Below are 19,949 nucleotides of genomic sequence, written 5' to 3'. Positions count from 1 at the left end.
ATCTTAAAATTAAGAAGCAATTTAAAATTTTTGTATGAAATAATAAGTTCTGAAATGAAATTTATTTTTCATCGGAGTTAAATGCATCTATTTTCTCATTAGAGTTTTATGAAGAATGAGCCTTTAGCACTTAGCAAGGCTAGATGCATCTCAAGCAATTGTTCAGAACATCTGCCATTTTCGTGGAGCAAACCACAAGTTTCCATAGCTATCGGTTTCTTTGTCCATCAAAAATTAAAGAAGACCACCAGATGGCATTGTCACGCAGATGGTGGTCCTCCGATAAAATAATAGGAGAGTTTGTAAGGCTACGACGCTGGACTTTCCGCGCTTGTTGTGAGAGATGTTACTTCAACGTTTGTATTTAATCGCACAATATTATTATTTTATCGTGCGATTCGTCTGTTTTTAGTATAAAAATTTAGCTGTGCCGTTGTTCGAAGAGGGTCGAGGGCTCATGTGGTTGGTGCATCACTGCGTATGTCGTACCTTTGGGATTTCATGCCATCTAAAATTGGGGCGCAACATGAGGGCAAAGAGCGACCCGTGATTTGCAGAATACTTGTTGCGCGTCGGTGGAGGATCTGAGGAGGCGACTGTTGATGATGAAATTCGTCTTCCTCATGATATATGCATAGTTTTGACTGTGCGGTGGATGATCTGCACAACTACTACCCTGATGAATTCCTTAACACTTTGACACCCAATAGTCTACCTCCACATGTGTTGAAGCTGAAGATTGGTTGTCCGGTCATATTGCTTAGGAACATTAATCCTGTAAACGAACTTTGTAATGGTATCATGCTTATCATACGGGGGTTTCAAAAGAATACCATAGACGCGGAAATTGTGTTGGGACAGCAAGCTGGAAAGTGGGTTTTTCTGCCTCGTATACCCCTATGCCCATCGAAAGATGAGATGTTCACTTTCTAATTTAAGCGAAAGTAGTTCCCTATCCGGCCTAGCTTCGCGATGACCGTTAACAAGTCGCAGGGGCAGACTATCCCTAACGTCGGGGTATACTTGGCGGAACCAGTGTTCTCGCACGGCTAATTGTATGTGGCGCTATCAAGAGCTACGACAAGATTGGACATTAGGATCCTAGCCGTGCCGACTGCTGAGAAGGACGTAAACAAGGGGAAAGGGAAAGTGAAAGAGAAAGGAAAGGGGAAGAAGAAAGCGACAAATGATATGTTCACAAAGAATATCATATATAAAGAGGTTTTAACTCCATAAAAGAGGTAATGCATCACATGTCGATACATATTTTTTTAGATATCAAATGATAATTTAAGTTTAAAAATTAACAAACAATTTATATGCAGAATACTTCTAACTACAGCTTCAGCCATCTGCATGCTTCAGCTGCAAGAAGTCAGACGCCGCATCTTGGACTAGAAAATCTTCTGGATCATCGTTGATTGGTGACCAACTACAGCTTGGTATTCGTGCAAAGCACGTTCTCTTAGTCGAACTATTGAGAGATTAGATTCTTATTTGTAAAATAGATTCTAAAACATTTATTATGAAACATAAACTTATTATGATTATCTTTCCGTAGCACTTGATTTCTAAAGAAGTGCAAGCTTATTTTTCGTGTATCATAGGCATGAAGTGATGCGATAATTGAAGTTGATATTTTAGTTTTGTATTCAAATTTAGAGTTATATTTTAACTATCTATCTTTCGTAAAGACTTATATAATATTGATTGTAACATTATGATTGCTGTATTTATTTTAGATAACAGTATAACATACGTTTATATATATATTATCGTAGTATTATGTGTTCTTGTTATAACGCAAGGATATTTACCTACAAACTTTTATAACGACACACCCTCGTCAACCAAATCGACACCAGTCCTGTCCTTTCTCCTTTTTCCTCCCCTCTTCCCAGTCCCGTGCCGCCGCACGCCCGCTGCTGCTGCATCGCGCTCGCGCATTCCCTGCCCCGCGGAGCCCCTGACGAGTGACGACGAGTCGAGGACGCGGCGAGCCCCGGTCCGCCGCCACCCTTGCTGCCCCTGCCCTCCGCCGCCCCTGACGAGGAGTCGAGGACGCGGCGAGCCCCGGTCCACCGCCGCCCCTGCTGCCCCTGCCCTCCGCCGCCCCTGACGAGGAGTCGAGGACGCGGCTGCTGGATCCTCTGTCGTCTGCGGTCTGGCCCTGAAGAGGACGAGAGGACGCGCCAAGCCTCCGACGGATTCGCCCCAAGCACCCAACGGCCAACCCAAACTCCGGTCTCCACGGTCACGGATCCAATTCCAAGGTGAGAGCGAGACACACTGGTCTGTATGTGAATGTATGTGAATACTGAGTATTGGTGTTTTTTTCTTTCAGAAAGGGGAAAATGTCTACTCCTGGTACATCTTCGGCTGCTGGATCTCAAGCTGCAGCTGCTGGTGCATCTTCGGCTGCTGGATCTCAAGTGCAAGCTGCCGACGACGTGCGCGAGCTCCTCCTCTCTACCACAGCCGACGCCTCTGACCCGTCCACGCCCCTCTCAGCGCCCGACCTCCGCCTCCTCATCGACCGCCTACGCCTCCGCTCCGACCGCCTGCACGCCTCGGCCCTCTCCTTCGCTGCCTCTAACCGCGGGGCCCTTGCCAACGCGCTCCTCCGCGCAGCCTCTGCCGCCGAATCCTCCGCCTCCTTCAAGTCTTCCCTCGACTCCGCGCTTGCCCCGCTCGCCTCCTCGCCCGACCTCTCCGACCTCAGGGCCCTTGCCGACCGCCTCCTCGCCGCCCGCCGCGAGCTCGCCGAGCGACAGGAGCACCTCGCTGCTGCCTCCACAATTGCTTCGCTCGCCGCCCGCCTCCGCGAGGCCCGTGCCGCAGCAAGCCCCCTTGACAGGGCCACTGCCGTCGCTGAACTCAAGACCTTCCTGATCGATCCTGACAGATCTGGATCTGGTCAAGACGACCCGGTCGTATTTGGGCTCCTCAGGAGCGACTGGGAGCAACTTGTAGACGAGGTGACGAGGAAATTCCGCTTTAGAATGATTCAGCTTATGTCAGGGTTTGCATTTGTGCTAATCGTTGTTGTTGGGTTGTGGTTATGATGGTGATACAGCTGCAAGTGGGGCTTGGGAATAATGTGGAGGAGTGTGTGGAATTTGCGCCAGAGGGAGGTAAGGTGGTGGTGAGGGCTACTCCGAGAGGTCACTCCGGTGGAAGTCATGGTGTTGAGCTTCCTGTTGCCCTGCAGGCATTGGAGGTGAGTTTTACTGAGAAAATTCAGTTGGTACTTCTGCATCATGGGTTGACTGCTCCAGTAAGTTTGATCATAACCCTAACTTGTAAACAAAATATGCAATTGGTAATGGAACTTAGTTGGGAGCTTTTGATGGACATTGAATGGAACATAAGCTGTACATAGTTTAAGCTGCATTGCCGTAGAAATATTGAATACAATTGTTGTTAAAGATAGCTGTCGTCAAGGATTGTGGGCTGTTGTGTTGGACATTTAAGACACTGATCTACACCCTGTTCGCTTGATCGTATCAGCCATGATACAGTGTTTTTCTCTCACAACAAAACAGCATCAGCTGGCTTATAGGCCACAGAAACGATCAAGCGAACAGGGTGCTAATCCTTCAGCGGCTAAAATTGCGACAACTTTGGGAAAAAAAAGATATCTACGTCACTAGAAGCTCCACCAGGCACTACCTCCCTGAGTTCATATGCTATCTTCTTTTGATATGTTGTGTAGTGCGGACTAGATTGAAATTGAAAATACCTTTTGTTTTAGAGCCTTTTACGCCAGTGCCATTAAAAAAGATGGCATAATCGTCAATGCCCCTACAAAGTTGGGTCTATCACTGCCGTCCCTGGGTTTGGAAACTTCTTTCGCCCAAGCCATTCCGTCGCCTCTCCGCTTGTTTTTCGCCGTTTGGGAGGCCTGACATGTGGGGTCGGGCATGGGAAATGACCCAGTTGCCCATGGGTATAGAGACAAAACAGGTCTCCGTTTTACGCCAGAACCGCCCCGAGCCGCGGTCCGAATCTAGGGTTCCCCTCTCCTGCCGCCGCCGGCCGGATCGCGCCCAGAGGAGCCTCCGCGATGCTGCCGTGCGCGAGGTCGGTGCTGCGGAGGAGGGGGCTGGCGTCTTCCGTCCTGCGAAGGTGCGGCGGGGAGGGCGAGTGCTCCACTGGCGCGGGGGAGCTGGTGGCCAATGCCAGGTGTTCGAGCACGCTGGCCGCGCTCGGCGGCGGCGGGCGCGTGCTCGAGCGCGGCGGCCAGTGGGCATATCCGCAGACCAGCGTCATTGGCGCGGGGTGGATGGCGCGCACGCAGACCAGGTGTTTCCTCGGTTGCGGCGACGGGGAGGAGGGGGGCGTGCTCTCCAAGGTCTACGAGGAGAGGCGCGTGATGGGGTATGCGGTCAATCGAGAGTTGCCTTATGGTTGTTCTGGAAATTGATTTATCATAATGTGGGAATCGTTGGTGATTGTGGTGTTGTTGTGATTGCTTTGGTGAGCTCAGGTACTCGCCAGAGCAGATGTTTGCTGTTGTCGCGGCAGTGGACCTCTACGAGGACTTTGTGCCGTGGTGCCAGCGTTCCAGGATTATTAGGCGGCATGAGGATGGCTCATTTGATGCTGAGCTCCCCATGTGGAGATGGAGAAACCCAGGTATATCAAGGTGAGGAACTGATGTTAGTCGCTGAATTCTCACTCTTGGTAGTAGGAGAATTCTTACTCTCATCGAGAGAGGATGACACTAGGAGTTGGGGCAATTTTCTTGTCTATTTCTCACACAAACTCATACAAATGCCATACCAACCTGAGGGGTTGGGGTTACATATTTATAGGCTGCTAGCCAGCCAAGCATATGTCAAGATGCTAGTCTAAGATGCTAGTCTAAGATGCTAATATGCTGTCCTAGCTAAGATGCTGTCCTCTAGTCTAAGATGTTGTCCTCTAAGATGCTGTCCTCTAGTCTAAGATGCTGTCCTAAAAACAGAAAAAAAGCCACAAGGACCATGTGAGCAGCACAGCCCCACAAAGACCAGCCACACATGAGACTTATCCATCATTCTCCCCCTAAGTCTTGTGCGTCGTTTTGTGGGAGAGTTGAACCATTCCGGTCCTGGAGCAGAGCTCAAGGAACTTGATCCTCCCAAGGGGCTTGGTGAGCAGGTCCGCAAGCTGGTCCTTGGTGTTGATGTAGCTCGCCTTGATGCTCCCTTCCTCCAAACAGCCTCGGATGAAGTGGTACCTCACCCGGATGTGCTTGCTGCGTTCGTGGAACACGGGGTTCTTTACTAGGGCCAGAGCGGACTTGCTGTCCACCCTGAGCTCCACCGCTCTAGTGTCTCTGCCGAGGAGATCACCAAGCAGTCGAGCGAGCCAGAGCGCCTGAGTCGAAGCGGTGGAGGCTGCTATGTACTCGGCCTCGCAGCTGGACAGGGCCACCACCTGCTGCTTGATCGACTGCCAGCTAACGAGGCACTTGCCGAGGAAGAAGAGGATCCCGCTTTTGTTCTTGCTAGTGTCGATGTCGCCGGCATGGTCGCTGTCGCTGTACCCGACGAAGTGTGCCGCCCCAGGGCACCTCGGGTAGTAGAGGCCGTGGTCGAGTCCCCGCATCGTAGCGGATGATCCTCTTCACAGCCTGCTGGTGCTCCGTCGTCGGTCGCTGCATGAACCGACTAACGTAGTCGACGGAGAATGCCAAGTCCGGCCGTGTGTGGGCGAGGTAGCGAAGGCTCCCCACAAGACGCCGGTACTGCGTAGCGTCCACCTCCTCCGTCGTGCTGTCGCGGCTCAGCTTCCACCTCCTCAGCTTCAGTCACTTAAGGGTGATCGCGCGGTGACCACGAGGAAGGTCAGCAAGCTCCCAGGTGCGGTTCTTCTCAACCGCATCCATCTCCAACTGCATCGCGGCGCGCCATGCCGCGTGTCTCTCGGCCTCTGCATACGATCGAGGCTCGCCGTCGTCACACGCAAGGTGCAACTGCGCCTCCAGGTCGTGAGGCACCGGTCCCGGCACCGGCTGGTCGCCGAGAAGGTTCTCCATCATACGGTACCGCAATGGCTCGCCGTCGTGGTACGCGTCGATGTGCTCCTCGTCGTGAGAGAGCGGAGTAGCGAGCTCAACCGGGCTGTGCTCGACACGAGCTGGAGTAGACGTGCCCGGAGAGGTGCCTGTCGATGCTGGAGTGCGTGGCGTTGCCGGCTGTGGTGGAGCCGGCGAAGAACTCATCGCAGCCGAGGTCCTGGCTGGAGAGCGTGGTGCTGTCGGAGTAGCAGGCGCCGGGGTCGGTGGAGGCTCGGGGACTGGGGTAGACGCGCTCGCCGAAGAAGAGCTGCCTACTCCCCCAGCTCCCTCGAAGTGGACGTACTCAACAGTGAAGTCGTCGTACGTCGGAGCCGAGCCATCGTCCACCGCCTTGTCCCACGCCCATCATCGCCCTTCGTCGAACACAACGTCGCGCGCCGTGCGCACACGCTGTGTCTTCGGGTCGAGGATGCGGTAGGCCTTCGAGCCCTCCGCGTAGCCGATGAACACTCCCGGAGTGCTCCTGTCGTCGAGCTTGCTGATGTGGCCAAGCTCCTTGGCGAACGCGAGGCGGCCGAAGACCCACAAGTGGGAGACCGCCGGCTTGCGCCCATGCCAAGCCTCGTACGGCGTCCTGCCGTCGAGCGCCTTGGTAGGCGAGCGGTTGAGGATGTAGACGGCCGACACCACCGCCTCTCCCCAGAAGACAGCCGGCATCCCCCTCTGCTTGAGAAGGGCCCGAGCCATCCCCACAACCGTCTGGTTGCGCCGCTCGACGACGCCGTTCTGCTGCGGGCGGTACGGCGCGGAGTAGTGGCGCTGAATGCCCTCATCAGCGCAGTACGACGCGAATTCAGCCGCCGTGAATTCGCCGCCGTTGTCGGTGCGCAGCACGCGCAGCTTGCGGCCGTACTCCGCCTCCGCAGCAGCTTGCGCGCGCCTGATGGCGTCCGCAGCCTCTCCCTTGCTGCCGAGGACCATCACCCACATGTAGCGGGAGAAGTCGTCGACGAGCAGCAGAAAGTAGCGCCGTCCTCCCGGTGTGGCCGGTGTCACCGGGCCACACAAGTCCCCGTGCACGAGCTCGAGCCTCTCCTTGGCTCGAAAGCTCGCCCACTGGGGAAAGGGGAGTCGCCTCTGCTTCGTCAACACGCAGACGTCGCAGAGCTGTTCCACATGGTCGAGGCACGGCAGGCCTCGCACCATCTCCATGGCACTGAGCCGCTTTAGGGCCTCGAAGTGAAGGTGCCCGAAACGCTCGTGCCACTGCCATGCCTCGTCGTCCCGACGAGCAGCGAGACAGAGGGGTTGTGCCACCTGCACGTTAAGGACGTAGAGTCGATTTGCGCTTCTGGATACCTTGGCAAGAAGGCGACGACGGCGATCCCAAATCCTCATGACTCCATCCTCAACCACCACGCGCGAACCGTTCTCATCCAGCTGTCCCAAGCTGATGATGGAGTTCCTCAACGCGGGGATGTAGTAGACTTCGGTGAGCAGCCTGTGCTCACCAGACACGGCGGTGAAGATGATGGAGCCGACGCCCTTGATCTCCACGCCGGAGGCATCCCCAAACTTGACGGAGCCTCGGACGCTAGAGTCAAGCTCGGTGAAGAACTCCCGTCGACCGGTCATGTGATGGGTGGCGCCGGTGTCGAGGCACCACCCGTCAGTCTTGTCGTTGCCGGAGCTGTCGCCGAGGAGGGCGTGTGCTTTTGGCTCGTCAAGGTGGAGGAGAGCCGTTGCGGCCGGTGCCGCTGGAGGTAGCTCGATGCTGGCATGTGCCATGAACAGAGCCGGCTCCTCCTCCGCCTGTGCGACGTGGGCCTGGCCGCGTCGTAGCTGTCGACAGTCCTTGGCCCAATGGCCAAGCTGGCCGTAGTTGCGGCAGGTGTCGTCTCGTGCCGGTTTGTGCCTGCCGGCGGCGCCGCCCTGGGCGCCTCCGCGGGCATCACCCTCGGCACGTCCTCGCGCCCCGGCCTGGGTGTCTCTGCGCGCTTTGCGCGGCTTGCCACGCTTGCGGCCGCCTGTCGCGGAAGAAGGCTCCCCCTTCCTCCGGTCACCTTGGCTGGCAAGCCACTGCTCCCGAGTGAGAAGGAGCTTCCCGCCAGTGGTGATGGGCCCCGAGAGGGACTGTGGCTCATCACTGTCGACGACCTTGAGGCGACCTATCGCCTCCTCGATCGACATCGTGGAGAGATCCAGCAGAGACTCGATTGAGCGAGCCATCTGCTTGTACTTCTCGGGGACGCAGCGGAAAAGCTTTTCGACAGCTCTCTCCTCACCGTAGGTGTCGTCGCCGAACTGCACCATCTTCTGCAACAGAGTGTTGAGACGGAGAGCAAAGTCATCAACGTCCTCACCTGGCTTGAAGGCCAGGTTCTCCCACTCCTTGCGAAGTGCCTGCAGTGTGGACTTGCGGGCGCGGTCGCTGCCGATGCGTGCCGCAGCGATGGCGTCCCAAGCCTCCTTGGCAGTCCGCTTGCTGGTAAGCGAGAACTGCATCTCGGGCGGGACTGCAGCGATGAGAGCATCCAGCGCCCGTCGATCTAGGTCGTAGTCGACGTCGCCGTACCGGACTGCCTCCCACATGTGCCGCACCTGGAGCTTTACCCTCATCACCGCAGCCCACTCGATGTAGTTGGTCTTGGTGAGGGTAGGCCACCCACCGCCGGGGCCGACGTCCCTGACAACAGCCTGGAACCCGTGGTAACCACGGTACCAATCCGGGGAGAGAGAGCCACGCTGCCTGTGAAGGCCGCGATCTCCATCGACCCGTCCGCCACCGTTGCCGTGCGCGCCTCCTCCAGGAGCGCCACCGTCGTGCGCGCCTCCTCCAGGAGCGCCGCCAGCGTGTCCGCGCCTGTCTGGGCTGCCGCCACGCTCGTGGACGTGCGCGGCTGCCCCAGGAGTGCCATCGCCGTGCGCGCCTCCACCAGGAGCGCCGCTAGCGCGTCCGCGCCTGTCTGGGCTGCCGCCACGCTCGTGGGTGTGCGCGGCTGCCCACTGCGCCGCCCGCGCTCGCGCTGCCTCCCTCTCTAGCAGCTCGAGGTCCGCGTCGGCACTGTCGTCAGCACTAACGGAGCTGCTGACGCTGCCGCACAAAAACTCGACCTCCGCTGCCGCCGCACGCGCTGCATCCGCCGCCACCGCTGCTTCCGCCTCCGCTCTGGCTGCTGCCAGCTCCGCCGCTGCCAGCCTCGACGCCCTTGCCGCCGCCGCAGCGGTCTCTGCCGCCGCTCGCTCGCGTTCCTCTGCCGAGGCAAGTTCGGCCTCCTGCCGACGCCGCGTGCTCGAGGCGACCGAGCGCTGAGACTGCCCTGCGGACATGACGCGCTACCGGGGGGCTGCTGCGTGGGGAGAGGGCTGCTTCAGACGAGCTGGGAGAGGAGTGAACAGGAGTGGCCGGAGGAGCTGCTGCTGCCAACAGCTGGGGCTGTTGTGGGGCTGGGAGAGAAGATGAGCAAGAGGTACTCAGGCTACAGGATAATACGGCTCTGATACCAGTTGTTAGTCGCTGAATTCTCACTCTTGGTAGTAGGAGAATTCTTACTCTCATCGAGAGAGGATGACACTAGGAGTTGGGGCAATTTTCTTGTCTATTTCTCACACAAACTCATACAAATGCCATACCAACCTGAGGGGTTGGGGTTACATATTTATAGGCTGCTAGCCAGCCAAGCATATGCCAAGATGCTAGTCTAAGATGCTAATATGCTGTCCTAGCTAAGATGCTGTCCTCTAAGATGCTGTCATCTAGTCTAAGATGCTGTCCTAAAAACAGAAAAACAGCTACAAGGATCATGTGAGCAGCACAGCCCCACAAAGACCAGCCACACATGAGACTTATCCATCAACTGAGGATTGTGAACTGAGCTCGAGATTGGATTCACTCCAAAGAAGGTTGCTACTTCCACTCCACAGGGTGCTTCAGACATGGTGAGTGTTGAGAGAAGTGAGTGGTGAAGAAATGGTGAGTGTTGAGAGAAGTGAGTGGTGAAGAAATGAGGAGTGCACTGCCTAGGGGAGCCAGGGTCATTTTGGCGCCAAAGCCCACCTGAATGGCGCCAAGAGGCTAGGTCCTGGGAGTGGCATAGAAGAAACACACAAGTTTTCAGTCATCCTCTTACTCCCCAGTGGCATTCAAGTCTTTTTCCACCTCCGTTACCCACCGTTAGTAGCTACAATGGACGGAATGGCTTGGGCGAAAGAAGTTTCCAAACCCAGGGACGGCAGTGATAGACCCAACTTTGTAGGGGTATTGACGATTAGGCCATCTTTTTTAATGGCACTGGCGTAAAAGGCTCTTTGTTTTAGCCTTGGTGTGGGAACTAAGGAGGTAAATGAAATGGCCATCCACCATCCTACCCATGTTTAATCCTCTATATAAAGTAGCCATTTATTATGCCAAAGGCACACACTCACTCTCCCTCATGCTAGTCAATGAAGGAATTAAGGAGGTGTAAGATTGGAAAAAAAATGAGTCAAATTTACTTCAGAATTGTACAACAAGTATTTTGAAGATAGTAGAAGAGGCTAAAACAACAAGTATTTTGAACTGGAATGAGTAGATGGCAGGGCGATGTTGTGCACCTTGGTGGGGTAGCCTCTGGAGAAGGCGGTGTCATTGCTAGGTTGGGTAGACCTATGTGGCTCAGAGATCAAGAAGGATCTAAATATCAAATCCATGTTAGGCATTTATTGATAATTTTCTCTCCTGTAAACAGAGAGGAGTTTCCTGACAACAAGCAAGCAATTGATGGAAGCATATATCCTTAAATGCAACTAATTCCTATTTATGCCTTACTTCTGTATCTCTAAAGTCGCTTACTTAGGGGCCAGACTATAGACGCGTCCTTCTAGGCTTTTTCTGAGATGGCAGGTGCTGCCATGGGCGCCTTGCATAAGTGTTGACCCCATATTACATGATAACATTGTACTCCAAATGTATGACCTTTTCATTTCTTTGTTTTGCAGACTATTGATGCCCTAGGCTATGGGATGGCAAAAATTGCAGACAAGATGATGAAACATATTCTGGTTCCAGCAATCAGTAACATACAGGTGTCAGTGATTGAGGAAGGTGGTCCAGAACACTCTGTATCAGTCTTGAGTGTAGCCCCTTCTGAGGAAATAAAAGTAAGCCTTTCATGGTGTTTCCTGATTTCTAAAGAAAATTGTTTGTCAATACATTTATTCTAAGTAATAACTTTCTGTTTTCAAGGGCTACCTTGACCCAGTTTGTTATCAGCTGTGTGCCTTTGCCATAGTTTTTCAAGACATTACTATATATGTGCTGAATGTGTATCTTCATTTTAAGAAACAATTCAACTGGTAAATATTATATTTTGTTTTAGCAATATTGTGCAGGGGAATTAGATATTTGTTCATCTGGAACGCAAGCCGAAATTAGTTTTATTTCCTGATTACTTTCTGCAGATTAAGTAATCTTGCTTCTTGTTTGCCTTATGCAACTGGTTTTTACTGTTAAAGGACAATAAAGATGGTTCAAATCTGTACTCAAGAATAATTGATGTCATCAAGTTTGTGTGCAAATTCATTTGCATGGAAAATAGCAAGTGGGTTCAGTCTTTTGCAAAGTTAACCTGGCCAAGAATTTCTGATCTGGTTATCACACACTTTCTCTCCAAGGTACCGTTCTTCCTGATTTATCTGAGGAAGGGAAGTCTCAAGAACTATCATTGTGAATTATGATTATCTTTTCTATCTGTAATGCGAGACAAAAACTATTTGTATCTTAACTTGCATTATCTTCACCAAGCATCTACTGCTGCTAGAACATATGGGGCTTTCCAGCAAGTATAGTTTCTTTGTTTACTGTTAATTGAGCTGCCAATCTTTCTTTTGCTATATAAACTAATCCTTTGATTGGTTCAACTACAACGATATGATTTGAATTTGATTTGATTTGCAGCCATCGGCCTGTGAATGCTTCTAATAGCTGTAGTGAGCAGTATGTGATGTTACAAAATACGTATATAAAATCACTAAAGTACATGTTATTATAACCCTCTATTTTGGTTATTGTATCATACTTTCCACCAATTGAACACTTGAGTCCTACAATAAGAAGAATCATATTTGATAGAAAAAGGAACAGTGACCTAAACTTAGTCACTATCCTTACAAACTACAAGCAACTTTGGGATTCGATGAGCTTCCTATTTTCAGTTTTCTACTTTTCTTGTTTGTAGACATTTTCATGATATAATTCTATAAGTACACTCTATAGACTATAATGATCTAGTGAAGTTAGTTTTGTTGATTATATTCTCATTAATTGGACTTCCTCTGTCCTGAAAAGAATGCCATTCTAGCATAATACCGAGTCAACCATTTTGGCTTGACCAAGTCTATACAACAAGTATCAATATTTTTGATACCAAATAAGTGTCATTAGATTATTACCTATTTGATGTCATAAATATTGATACTATTTTCTGTAAACTTGGTCAAACTTTAGATAGTTTGACTAAGGACAAACTTTAGATATGAGTTTTCTTAATATGGCAAGTTTTCGGGAGTAGGCTCTGCCCTCCCTTGTACTTTCTCTCTTTGCTTAATGAAATGACATGCAGCTCTCATGCACTGCTCGAGAAAGACCCCTTATAATTGCATCCTTTTCAGGACGGAGGTAGTATCTACTATCTACCAACCTAGCTATCGTTCGGTTCAGAAAATATATATATGTAGAATAACTAGAAAATGCGTTATCCCTCTAATTCACACATTGTATTATCAAACTTACCACCAAATGAAAACTTGGGTCATACTCCCTCCGTTCCTTAATATAAGCCATATAGTTTTTAGCACCAATATTAACGCACGGCTTGGGGAAGGATGTGAGACCGAGAAAAAAAGAAAAATCAGGCCATCTTCTCTCTCCCAATAGATTGCTTCCTAATCTAAGGGATTGGTTGAGGCATGTGCTATGTACGGTGGGAAGGTTTCTAAACTAATCGGCGTGGGAGCTGATACGTACCTATATTTTGGAATTTTCTTAGAAATCTATATGGCTATGTTAAGGAACGGAGGGAGTAATCTTTGTAGTTCCATGAAGGGAAGAATCGAATTTGTTGAAAAAGAACAGAGTGATATGAGCTAACTTACAAACTGTCCTTATTAGGCACAAGAAACTTAGGGTTCTATGAACTTCCTCGTTTAAGTTCTCTTGTCCGTAGACATTTGCATTGCCAGTCGGCAGTTGCTGTTTCAGGGTATTTTTTGACTGATGCTTTAATATGTGTTTTCAGGCTGTACCCAATGAGGCATCCAAGCTAATTGAGTTCCAAGATGTCGTGCGAAGTACAGCTGAATTCGAGAACAAACTTAGGAGCATGATGTTTATTTTGCCTGATAGAAAGGATGGCAAGTGACCCAATTTGTTGATGATGTTGAAGTTCATTTTGCTGTACGGAAGAGAAGTGAGATCTTGGTGAAAGCAAGGAACATTCTTGTACAATATGATTATGATAGTCGTCTGGTGAGTGTAACCCAGAGTTTCCATGTACAATGTGGTTTCATTTCTTCCATACTTATAAAGAGGCTTGTTATTGCAGGAATCTGGTGACCAAGGTGATTCTGTTGTTGATCTACTTTTTCAGCCAGAGAAGGTTTTACATCTAAATCGGCACTTCTAGTAATGAAATTGGTTCATGGAGCCCTCAAGGTATGCCTGGCGCTACATTCTTATGTTTTTTTTTGTGTGTTCTACTCATCCATCGTCACAGTTTCACAGATGAGAACTACTGTTCTGTTCATCATGGCATGCATTCTTCCCATAGTTGCGAGCATTGACTATTGCATGCGAATGCACCATTCCACTTTTTAGTGTTCGTGAGCTGTAAATTCCTATTGGATGAGGATTTGATGCACATCCATTTTCTTGTTGAATAACCAGAGCAGGATGCATCTTTGTCATCAGCAAGAGTAGCTAAGGAGTTCTGCTTTGCTGCTAGGGATGTTTTGCTCCTTTATAAGGCTATTGTGCCAGTTCAGGTTCGTGTATGTACTAACTTCGAATGATAGTTTTAGGTTTCCACATTATACCATGGTTGTACTCAAAGCAAATCACACTGTATTCTAGTTTCAGTTCTATCTTTTTTTAGCACTATTATTGTTTCATAGTAATTGACCTTTGTCAAATTTTTTTTTCTGAAGCTAGAGAAGCAATTTGATAGCTTAAGTCAAGTGGCTGCTATTGTTCAGAATGATTTCTATCATTTGTCCCAAGAAATTCTGGGCCTTGCATTTCAGGTGTGCATGCCCAACTTGTTGCTGCTTGTATCATTATTGATCTTGAGTTTTGCTTGAGTATGTTAGTGTGTTCTTGCTAAAAATGCAGATATGTAATAAACTATTTATTCTTTATCTTCCATGTATTAAATTATGTTATACTGTTATCCTATACTTTATATAGTCATTGAAATTCGTTTCATTTTGGGTTTGATACTAGGGAAGGCCTTAGGATTTGCACTGGAGGAAGCCCTGTTTGTTTCAGTCGGATATTGGTGGTTTTAGCTTTTATAATCCCTATATGAAACAAACAGCCAGCTTCCGACCCTAGATTCCAGAATACAGGAATTTTACTGGATTGTAGCACACCTGATCGTCCGTTCCACTCCCCTTCCTGTGTTACCACCTCGCTTTCCTGCAGCCAACACCAATAAATTTCTTATCTCCATGCTGTCTGAGCTCATGTACTGCCTCCAGCGGTCCAGCCCCACCCATCCTGCTGGTGCACTTGCAGGCAGTGGAACCCTTGCTGCCACCTACCACCACTGCCCACTGCTCAGGGCCTCAGGGGGACTTTGTGAAAAACCCAAGACAAGAAACTCACCAAGTTTGCAGCTGGCTGTTGTGTTCAAGTTCAACTATGCTTTCTATGGCGACGGGCAACATTGTTGTGTGATAAGATAGAGTGTTTACTTTGCACATGAAAAAAAAATCTATGCCTCTACGTCTGGATTGATCTTGTTTACTTCCAACAAAACAAAAAAGAACCAGTCTCATGCAGTCATGCTGTTGAAATTTATTTTTCCTCTTCGGGCAACCAAATTAAATAGCACTTTTTAAGAGATATTTTTCTTAAGATATTTCATGTGTTTCCAAAATGAAATGTGTTCTGCTAATCTTTGTGGATGCTTTTCTCCAGTATCGTGCAGATTTTCCTAGTGATCTACAGAAACAGGTTGTTTTTGTGGATTTAGCCCCAATCTTCTCCCAGATGGCAGATGCTGTATTGAGAAGACAAATACAACTCGCTGTTGATACTATAAGTGAGGTCATTAGATCTTTCTAATTATGAAGTTCTATTCCACACACATAATTACTTCTAGTTTTGAGCTTCTATTTAAATTTTCTAGTTCGTTGCATTGTTTTTAACAGGCTATAGATGGCGCTGAAGGTTTTCAGAACACACACCAACCTCAGCATTATGAGTCAGCAAAATTTAGTATCGAGCAGGTCTGTTCCACTTGAACCCTGAAAAATGATGGGGACTTCATACATATTCACAAAAAAATTTAGTTCGCTTGTTCATTGAGCTAATTACTTGTAGTCCCAGTCAAACATTTCCCAGTGGAGAAACAAGACAAAACAACCATGGTTTATAAGTCCAAATTTGCACTTTTCGCGATGAAATTAACAAGAGAATTATGTATTTATAATTGTAAATGAGTAAAATACGCATTGGGAAGCCTTGTGCCCTGTTGCTACATCTATTCGCCATTATTTAGGGATCTTTTTACCAGCAATCTCACAAATCATCCAAAGAACATTTTGCTTCAATCTTCCCTGGATCTCCAATGAAATAAAAATTTCTTCTTCATGATGTGCCAAATATCAGCAGCATTCAATTTCCATTGTTGATGATTATTTTCAATTTTTCATCTAAATGGACATTTCAGTTAAACATCATTATTTACTCTGCTGATCTATGGGTTCAATTCAGGCGTGTTTATTTTGGAAAAGATACGCATCATGTGGGAATCGATACTGCCAAGATCAACTTACAGGAAAAGTATGTGTCACGTCCTTGGGTCTGTCTTCTCAAGAATTACAAGGGATATGCTTCTGATAGATGACATGGCAGCAGAAGAGACATTGCAGGTGATACATGTTATGACATGATGGTTTGAGGTGATACATGTTATGCCATAATGGTATGTCATTAATATACATGCTTACAGCTTCAAGGCCTTATCCATTTGGCTCTGGAAAACCTCTCTTCACTATTTCTTTCCCTGGTTGAGAACGATGATGACAGCACAAAGTTAGACCATGACACTTGGATTCAGTTGGATGGAATTATACCCTCTTTGAAAAAGTTCCGCAAGCTTGCAGGTATTTTGTTGGTTCTGATTATGGATTTCTTTTCATCTTTAAATGGGCACTATATTTTTTTGTTCAGTCAGATAACGCTGAAAATAATTATTGTTCAGAGTTGCTTGATATGTCATTGAAGTCCATCACAGCATGTTGGGAAAGTGGAGACCTAGCTAGATGTGGTTTCACATCATCTGAGGTGAGCAAGCCCAGCTCCCATCTTTTCTTTAAAAAAAGAATCTTCATATATGTTTCATATACAATATCAGCGGCAGCACTTTATTTTTGGGCATTGATTTATCTCATAGGTCCTTGGATCTCTCATAACTTTGTCTTGCGCCCCCATATGTTTCTGTGTATCTCAATCTGTGATTTGCACATGTTTGTTACGGGAACCTCAGTATTCCTAATTCAAGCTACTGCATGACAACTTATGATCTTTTCAATGTTGAAAAATATCCTAAATTTCACGTCTGTTTTCTTAGTTTAACCGATCAGTTTTTTTAATCATGTACAGGTGCAAAATTTCATCAAAGCAATATTTGCCGACTCGCCTCTTAGGAAGGAGTGCCTAGGATGGATTGTTAGGACGCCAGCTTAGAATGCAGAAGCAGCAGCATATTTGTCTCCGGGTCAATGATTTTTTTTTTCAAATTCTTTTGACCACCATGTCGTGAAGTATTAATTGGTATGAGCTACGTTGGCACTGAAGGAGAGAGTTGCAATCTGACTCCCCAGTTCAATACTAACCCCACTGCCTGGATCTGGGCTGATCAGATAAGACTAGCAAATGTGCATGTTAATATGTTATTATGTCTTCCTGGTCTTAAGTGACATTTCCAAAAGATCTTAAGCAAATGCAAGGAGGTGAAAGGAGGATGGCCTGAGCTAAATATATAAGCTGCATGGCAGTCTGTAAACAAAGAACTTGGTGACCCAAGGTTATGAAGGAGATACTGGGCATGGAGAAGAAAATAGGCAAGAAAAAAATGATTTTGAGTGACAATAAAATTTCGTTAGAACCGCTACTTTTTGTTATTATATGCGGTCCGTGACGTTCTTGTGATGAAAAATCATCACACTAGTCTGCCACGTAACAGGACAGGCGATGTGGCAATTTGGCAGCACCAAGATGGGTTCGGGTGACAAGCTCAATTTGGTTGGTGCAATAGATTTGTGTACTACCAAAATTTGATTGGTTACAATATATATGATATTCAACAACTATCATGTTGAATAAGTGATTCAACGCGTCAACCAACAAATCAATTACCCTGCAATCGTATTGGTTACAATATATATGCTATTCAACAGCTATCATGTTGAATAAGTTATTCAACGTGTCAACCAACAAATCAATTACCCTGCAAGTAAAGAGACTATCTGCAACTGTAAAATCCTGAGTGTCAACTATGGTTCGCCACCCATAACCGTAAAAAGGCCTACAATTCTGAGCGTTAAATATCTCATGCTGGTCTGCCAGCCACAACCGTAAAAAGACCTACCAAAACCATAGTCCGCCTCCCACATATGTAAAAAGACCTACCAAAACCATAAGTGTGTGCTCTATAATGTCACCTCAATAAATACTCCTAACCTAGATATCTCACTTTCCTCTCTTTTTTTCGCTCTCCACCCACCCAGATCACAGTAGCGACGGCAGTGACTTCCTAGCACAAGGCGGATCCGGTGTGGTGCCCCTCCCCCACTAGCCCCACATCGGCATCGTCACCTAGCGGCAACATCCCTTCTCCTGCACATGGCGGCGACGTCCCTTCCCCTACACCAAGCAGCGGCCATGACTACCTTCTCCACATCGGCGACAACAACATCGCTTTCCCCGCACCTGGCGGCAACGTCTCCCTCTTCTACACATGACGGCGGCGTCCCTTCCCCTACAACCAGCGGTGGCAGCGGCTTCCTTCCCCCACATCATCGATAGCGGCATCGTCTTCCCTGTACCTGGTGGTGATGTCCCCTCTCCTACACATGGCGGTGGCGTCTCTTCCCCTACACCAAACAACGGGGTTCCCCTCGGATGGCTCCTCCAGGCGCAACGGATGATCATCCTCTCGACATCAGATGGGGGCTTCTCCGTGATGCACAAAAGATAAGAATCGATATGCATCTATCGTTGATTTGGCAAATATTTTCTAGTAGAAGTTTATTTATCAATATTTCTAGTCATCAATATATGGATTCAAGGTATACTTAGTCTAGCCCTTTTAGGCTTGAAAAAAATCTCAATTCCCAATCAGTTGTGCATATGCATCCTAACTTTTGCCATGCTTATGCTTTGTCGACAAAAGATGCTCGGCAGTCCACCGAGGGGTATCCCGTGATGGTAGATTTGTCGGTGGGGGTGCGCGTAATCAGGAACCGGTTGGTGACACAAGGCGCAGAGACAGCGATTTAGACAGGTTCGGGCCGTCTGATCGACGTAATACCCTACGTCCTGTGTCTTTGGTGTATTGTATTAAGATGTAGTAGATAGATCTGTCCACTAGGGGACCCTGCCTCTCCTTATATAGTCTGGAGGGACAGGGTTACAAGTAAAGTATCATATTTGGTACTATACAATAGCTTGAGGTGCACGCCGAGCAGCGCCGTGCACGCCTTATCTTGTGGGCCGAGCCACCTCTGATGGTGCGGCCCATGTCTTGTCTTGTAGATACCGGGGGCCATACCCCCACAGCTAGTCCCCGAGCCTGACAGTAGGTGACGTAATCACGTGGTGCCAGGGTCAGAAAGTAGAAGACTAGCCGAGCAGGCAGCCAGTCCTCGGGCATAGCCTCGAGATGAGAACAAGCACATTCACCGCAAGGTGAAGTGTGCCCACTTAGTCCTCGAGCCTGCTGGAAGATAAAGAATGAATCTTGTAGTAGGGTCAAAGAAGTCTAAAAGCTTGCCGACGTCATCTGACATGCGTGTATCAAGACCCCAGACGTGCTGCCCAAGATCAGCACCCTGATCCGAATAACATGGAGCGGCTTGATAACACACCGATAAGACGTAGCAAGATCCAAGTACCGAGGAGTACCCGATGTAGCTAACGATGTCTGAGCACCGAGGAGCGAGGAGTCCCGATGTCGCTGGCGATGTCCGAGCACCGAGGAGTCCCCGGCGTCGCTGGCGATGTCCGAGCACCGAGGAGCGAGGAGTCCCCGGCGTCGCTGGCGATGACCGAGCACCGAGGAGCGAGGAGTCCTCGGTGAAGCTGGCGAGGTTCGAGGAGCGAGGAGTCCCCGACGTCGCTAGTGATGACCGAGCACCGAGGAGCGAGGAGTCCCCGGCGTTGTGGGCGATGACCGAGCACCGAGGAGCGAGGAGTCCCAGGCGTCGCTGGCGATGACCGAGCACCGAGGAGCGAGGAGTCCTCGACATCGTTGGCGATGACCGAGCACCGAGGAGCGAGGAGTCCCCAACGTCGCTGGCGATGACCGAGCGCCGAGGAGCGAGGAGTCCCTGGCGTCGCTGGCGATGACCGAGCACCGAGGAGTCCCCGACGTCGCTGGCGATGACCGAGCACCGAGGAGCGAGGAGTCTCCGGCGTTGCTGGTGATGACCGAGCGCCGAGGAGCGAGGAGTCCCCAGC

General features: G+C 49.1%; 1 protein-coding gene and 1 pseudogene across 1 annotated transcript; both read left to right on the top strand.

Annotated features, from left to right (window-relative positions):
* Window positions 1-1,855: 1,855 nt before the first annotated feature.
* Window positions 1,856-17,135, top strand: LOC136466733 (centromere/kinetochore protein zw10 homolog; annotated as a pseudogene).
* On the top strand, window positions 3,997-4,667 carry LOC136466732 (uncharacterized). Its single transcript, XM_066465240.1, has 2 exons — window positions 3,997-4,380; window positions 4,490-4,667. The coding sequence occupies exons 1-2, from the start codon at window positions 4,067-4,069 to the stop codon at window positions 4,650-4,652; spliced, it is 477 nt and encodes a 158-aa protein (XP_066321337.1). The 5' UTR covers window positions 3,997-4,066; the 3' UTR covers window positions 4,653-4,667.
* Window positions 17,136-19,949: the final 2,814 nt, after the last annotated feature.

The sequence above is a fragment of the Miscanthus floridulus genome, chromosome 7 (genome assembly GCF_019320115.1).
Source record: "Miscanthus floridulus cultivar M001 chromosome 7, ASM1932011v1, whole genome shotgun sequence".
In the NCBI taxonomy this organism is placed as follows: Eukaryota; Viridiplantae; Streptophyta; class Magnoliopsida; order Poales; family Poaceae; genus Miscanthus; species Miscanthus floridulus.
Note: the sequence above shows the minus strand (reverse complement) of the source record. Positions and strands in the feature narration are given on the sequence as shown.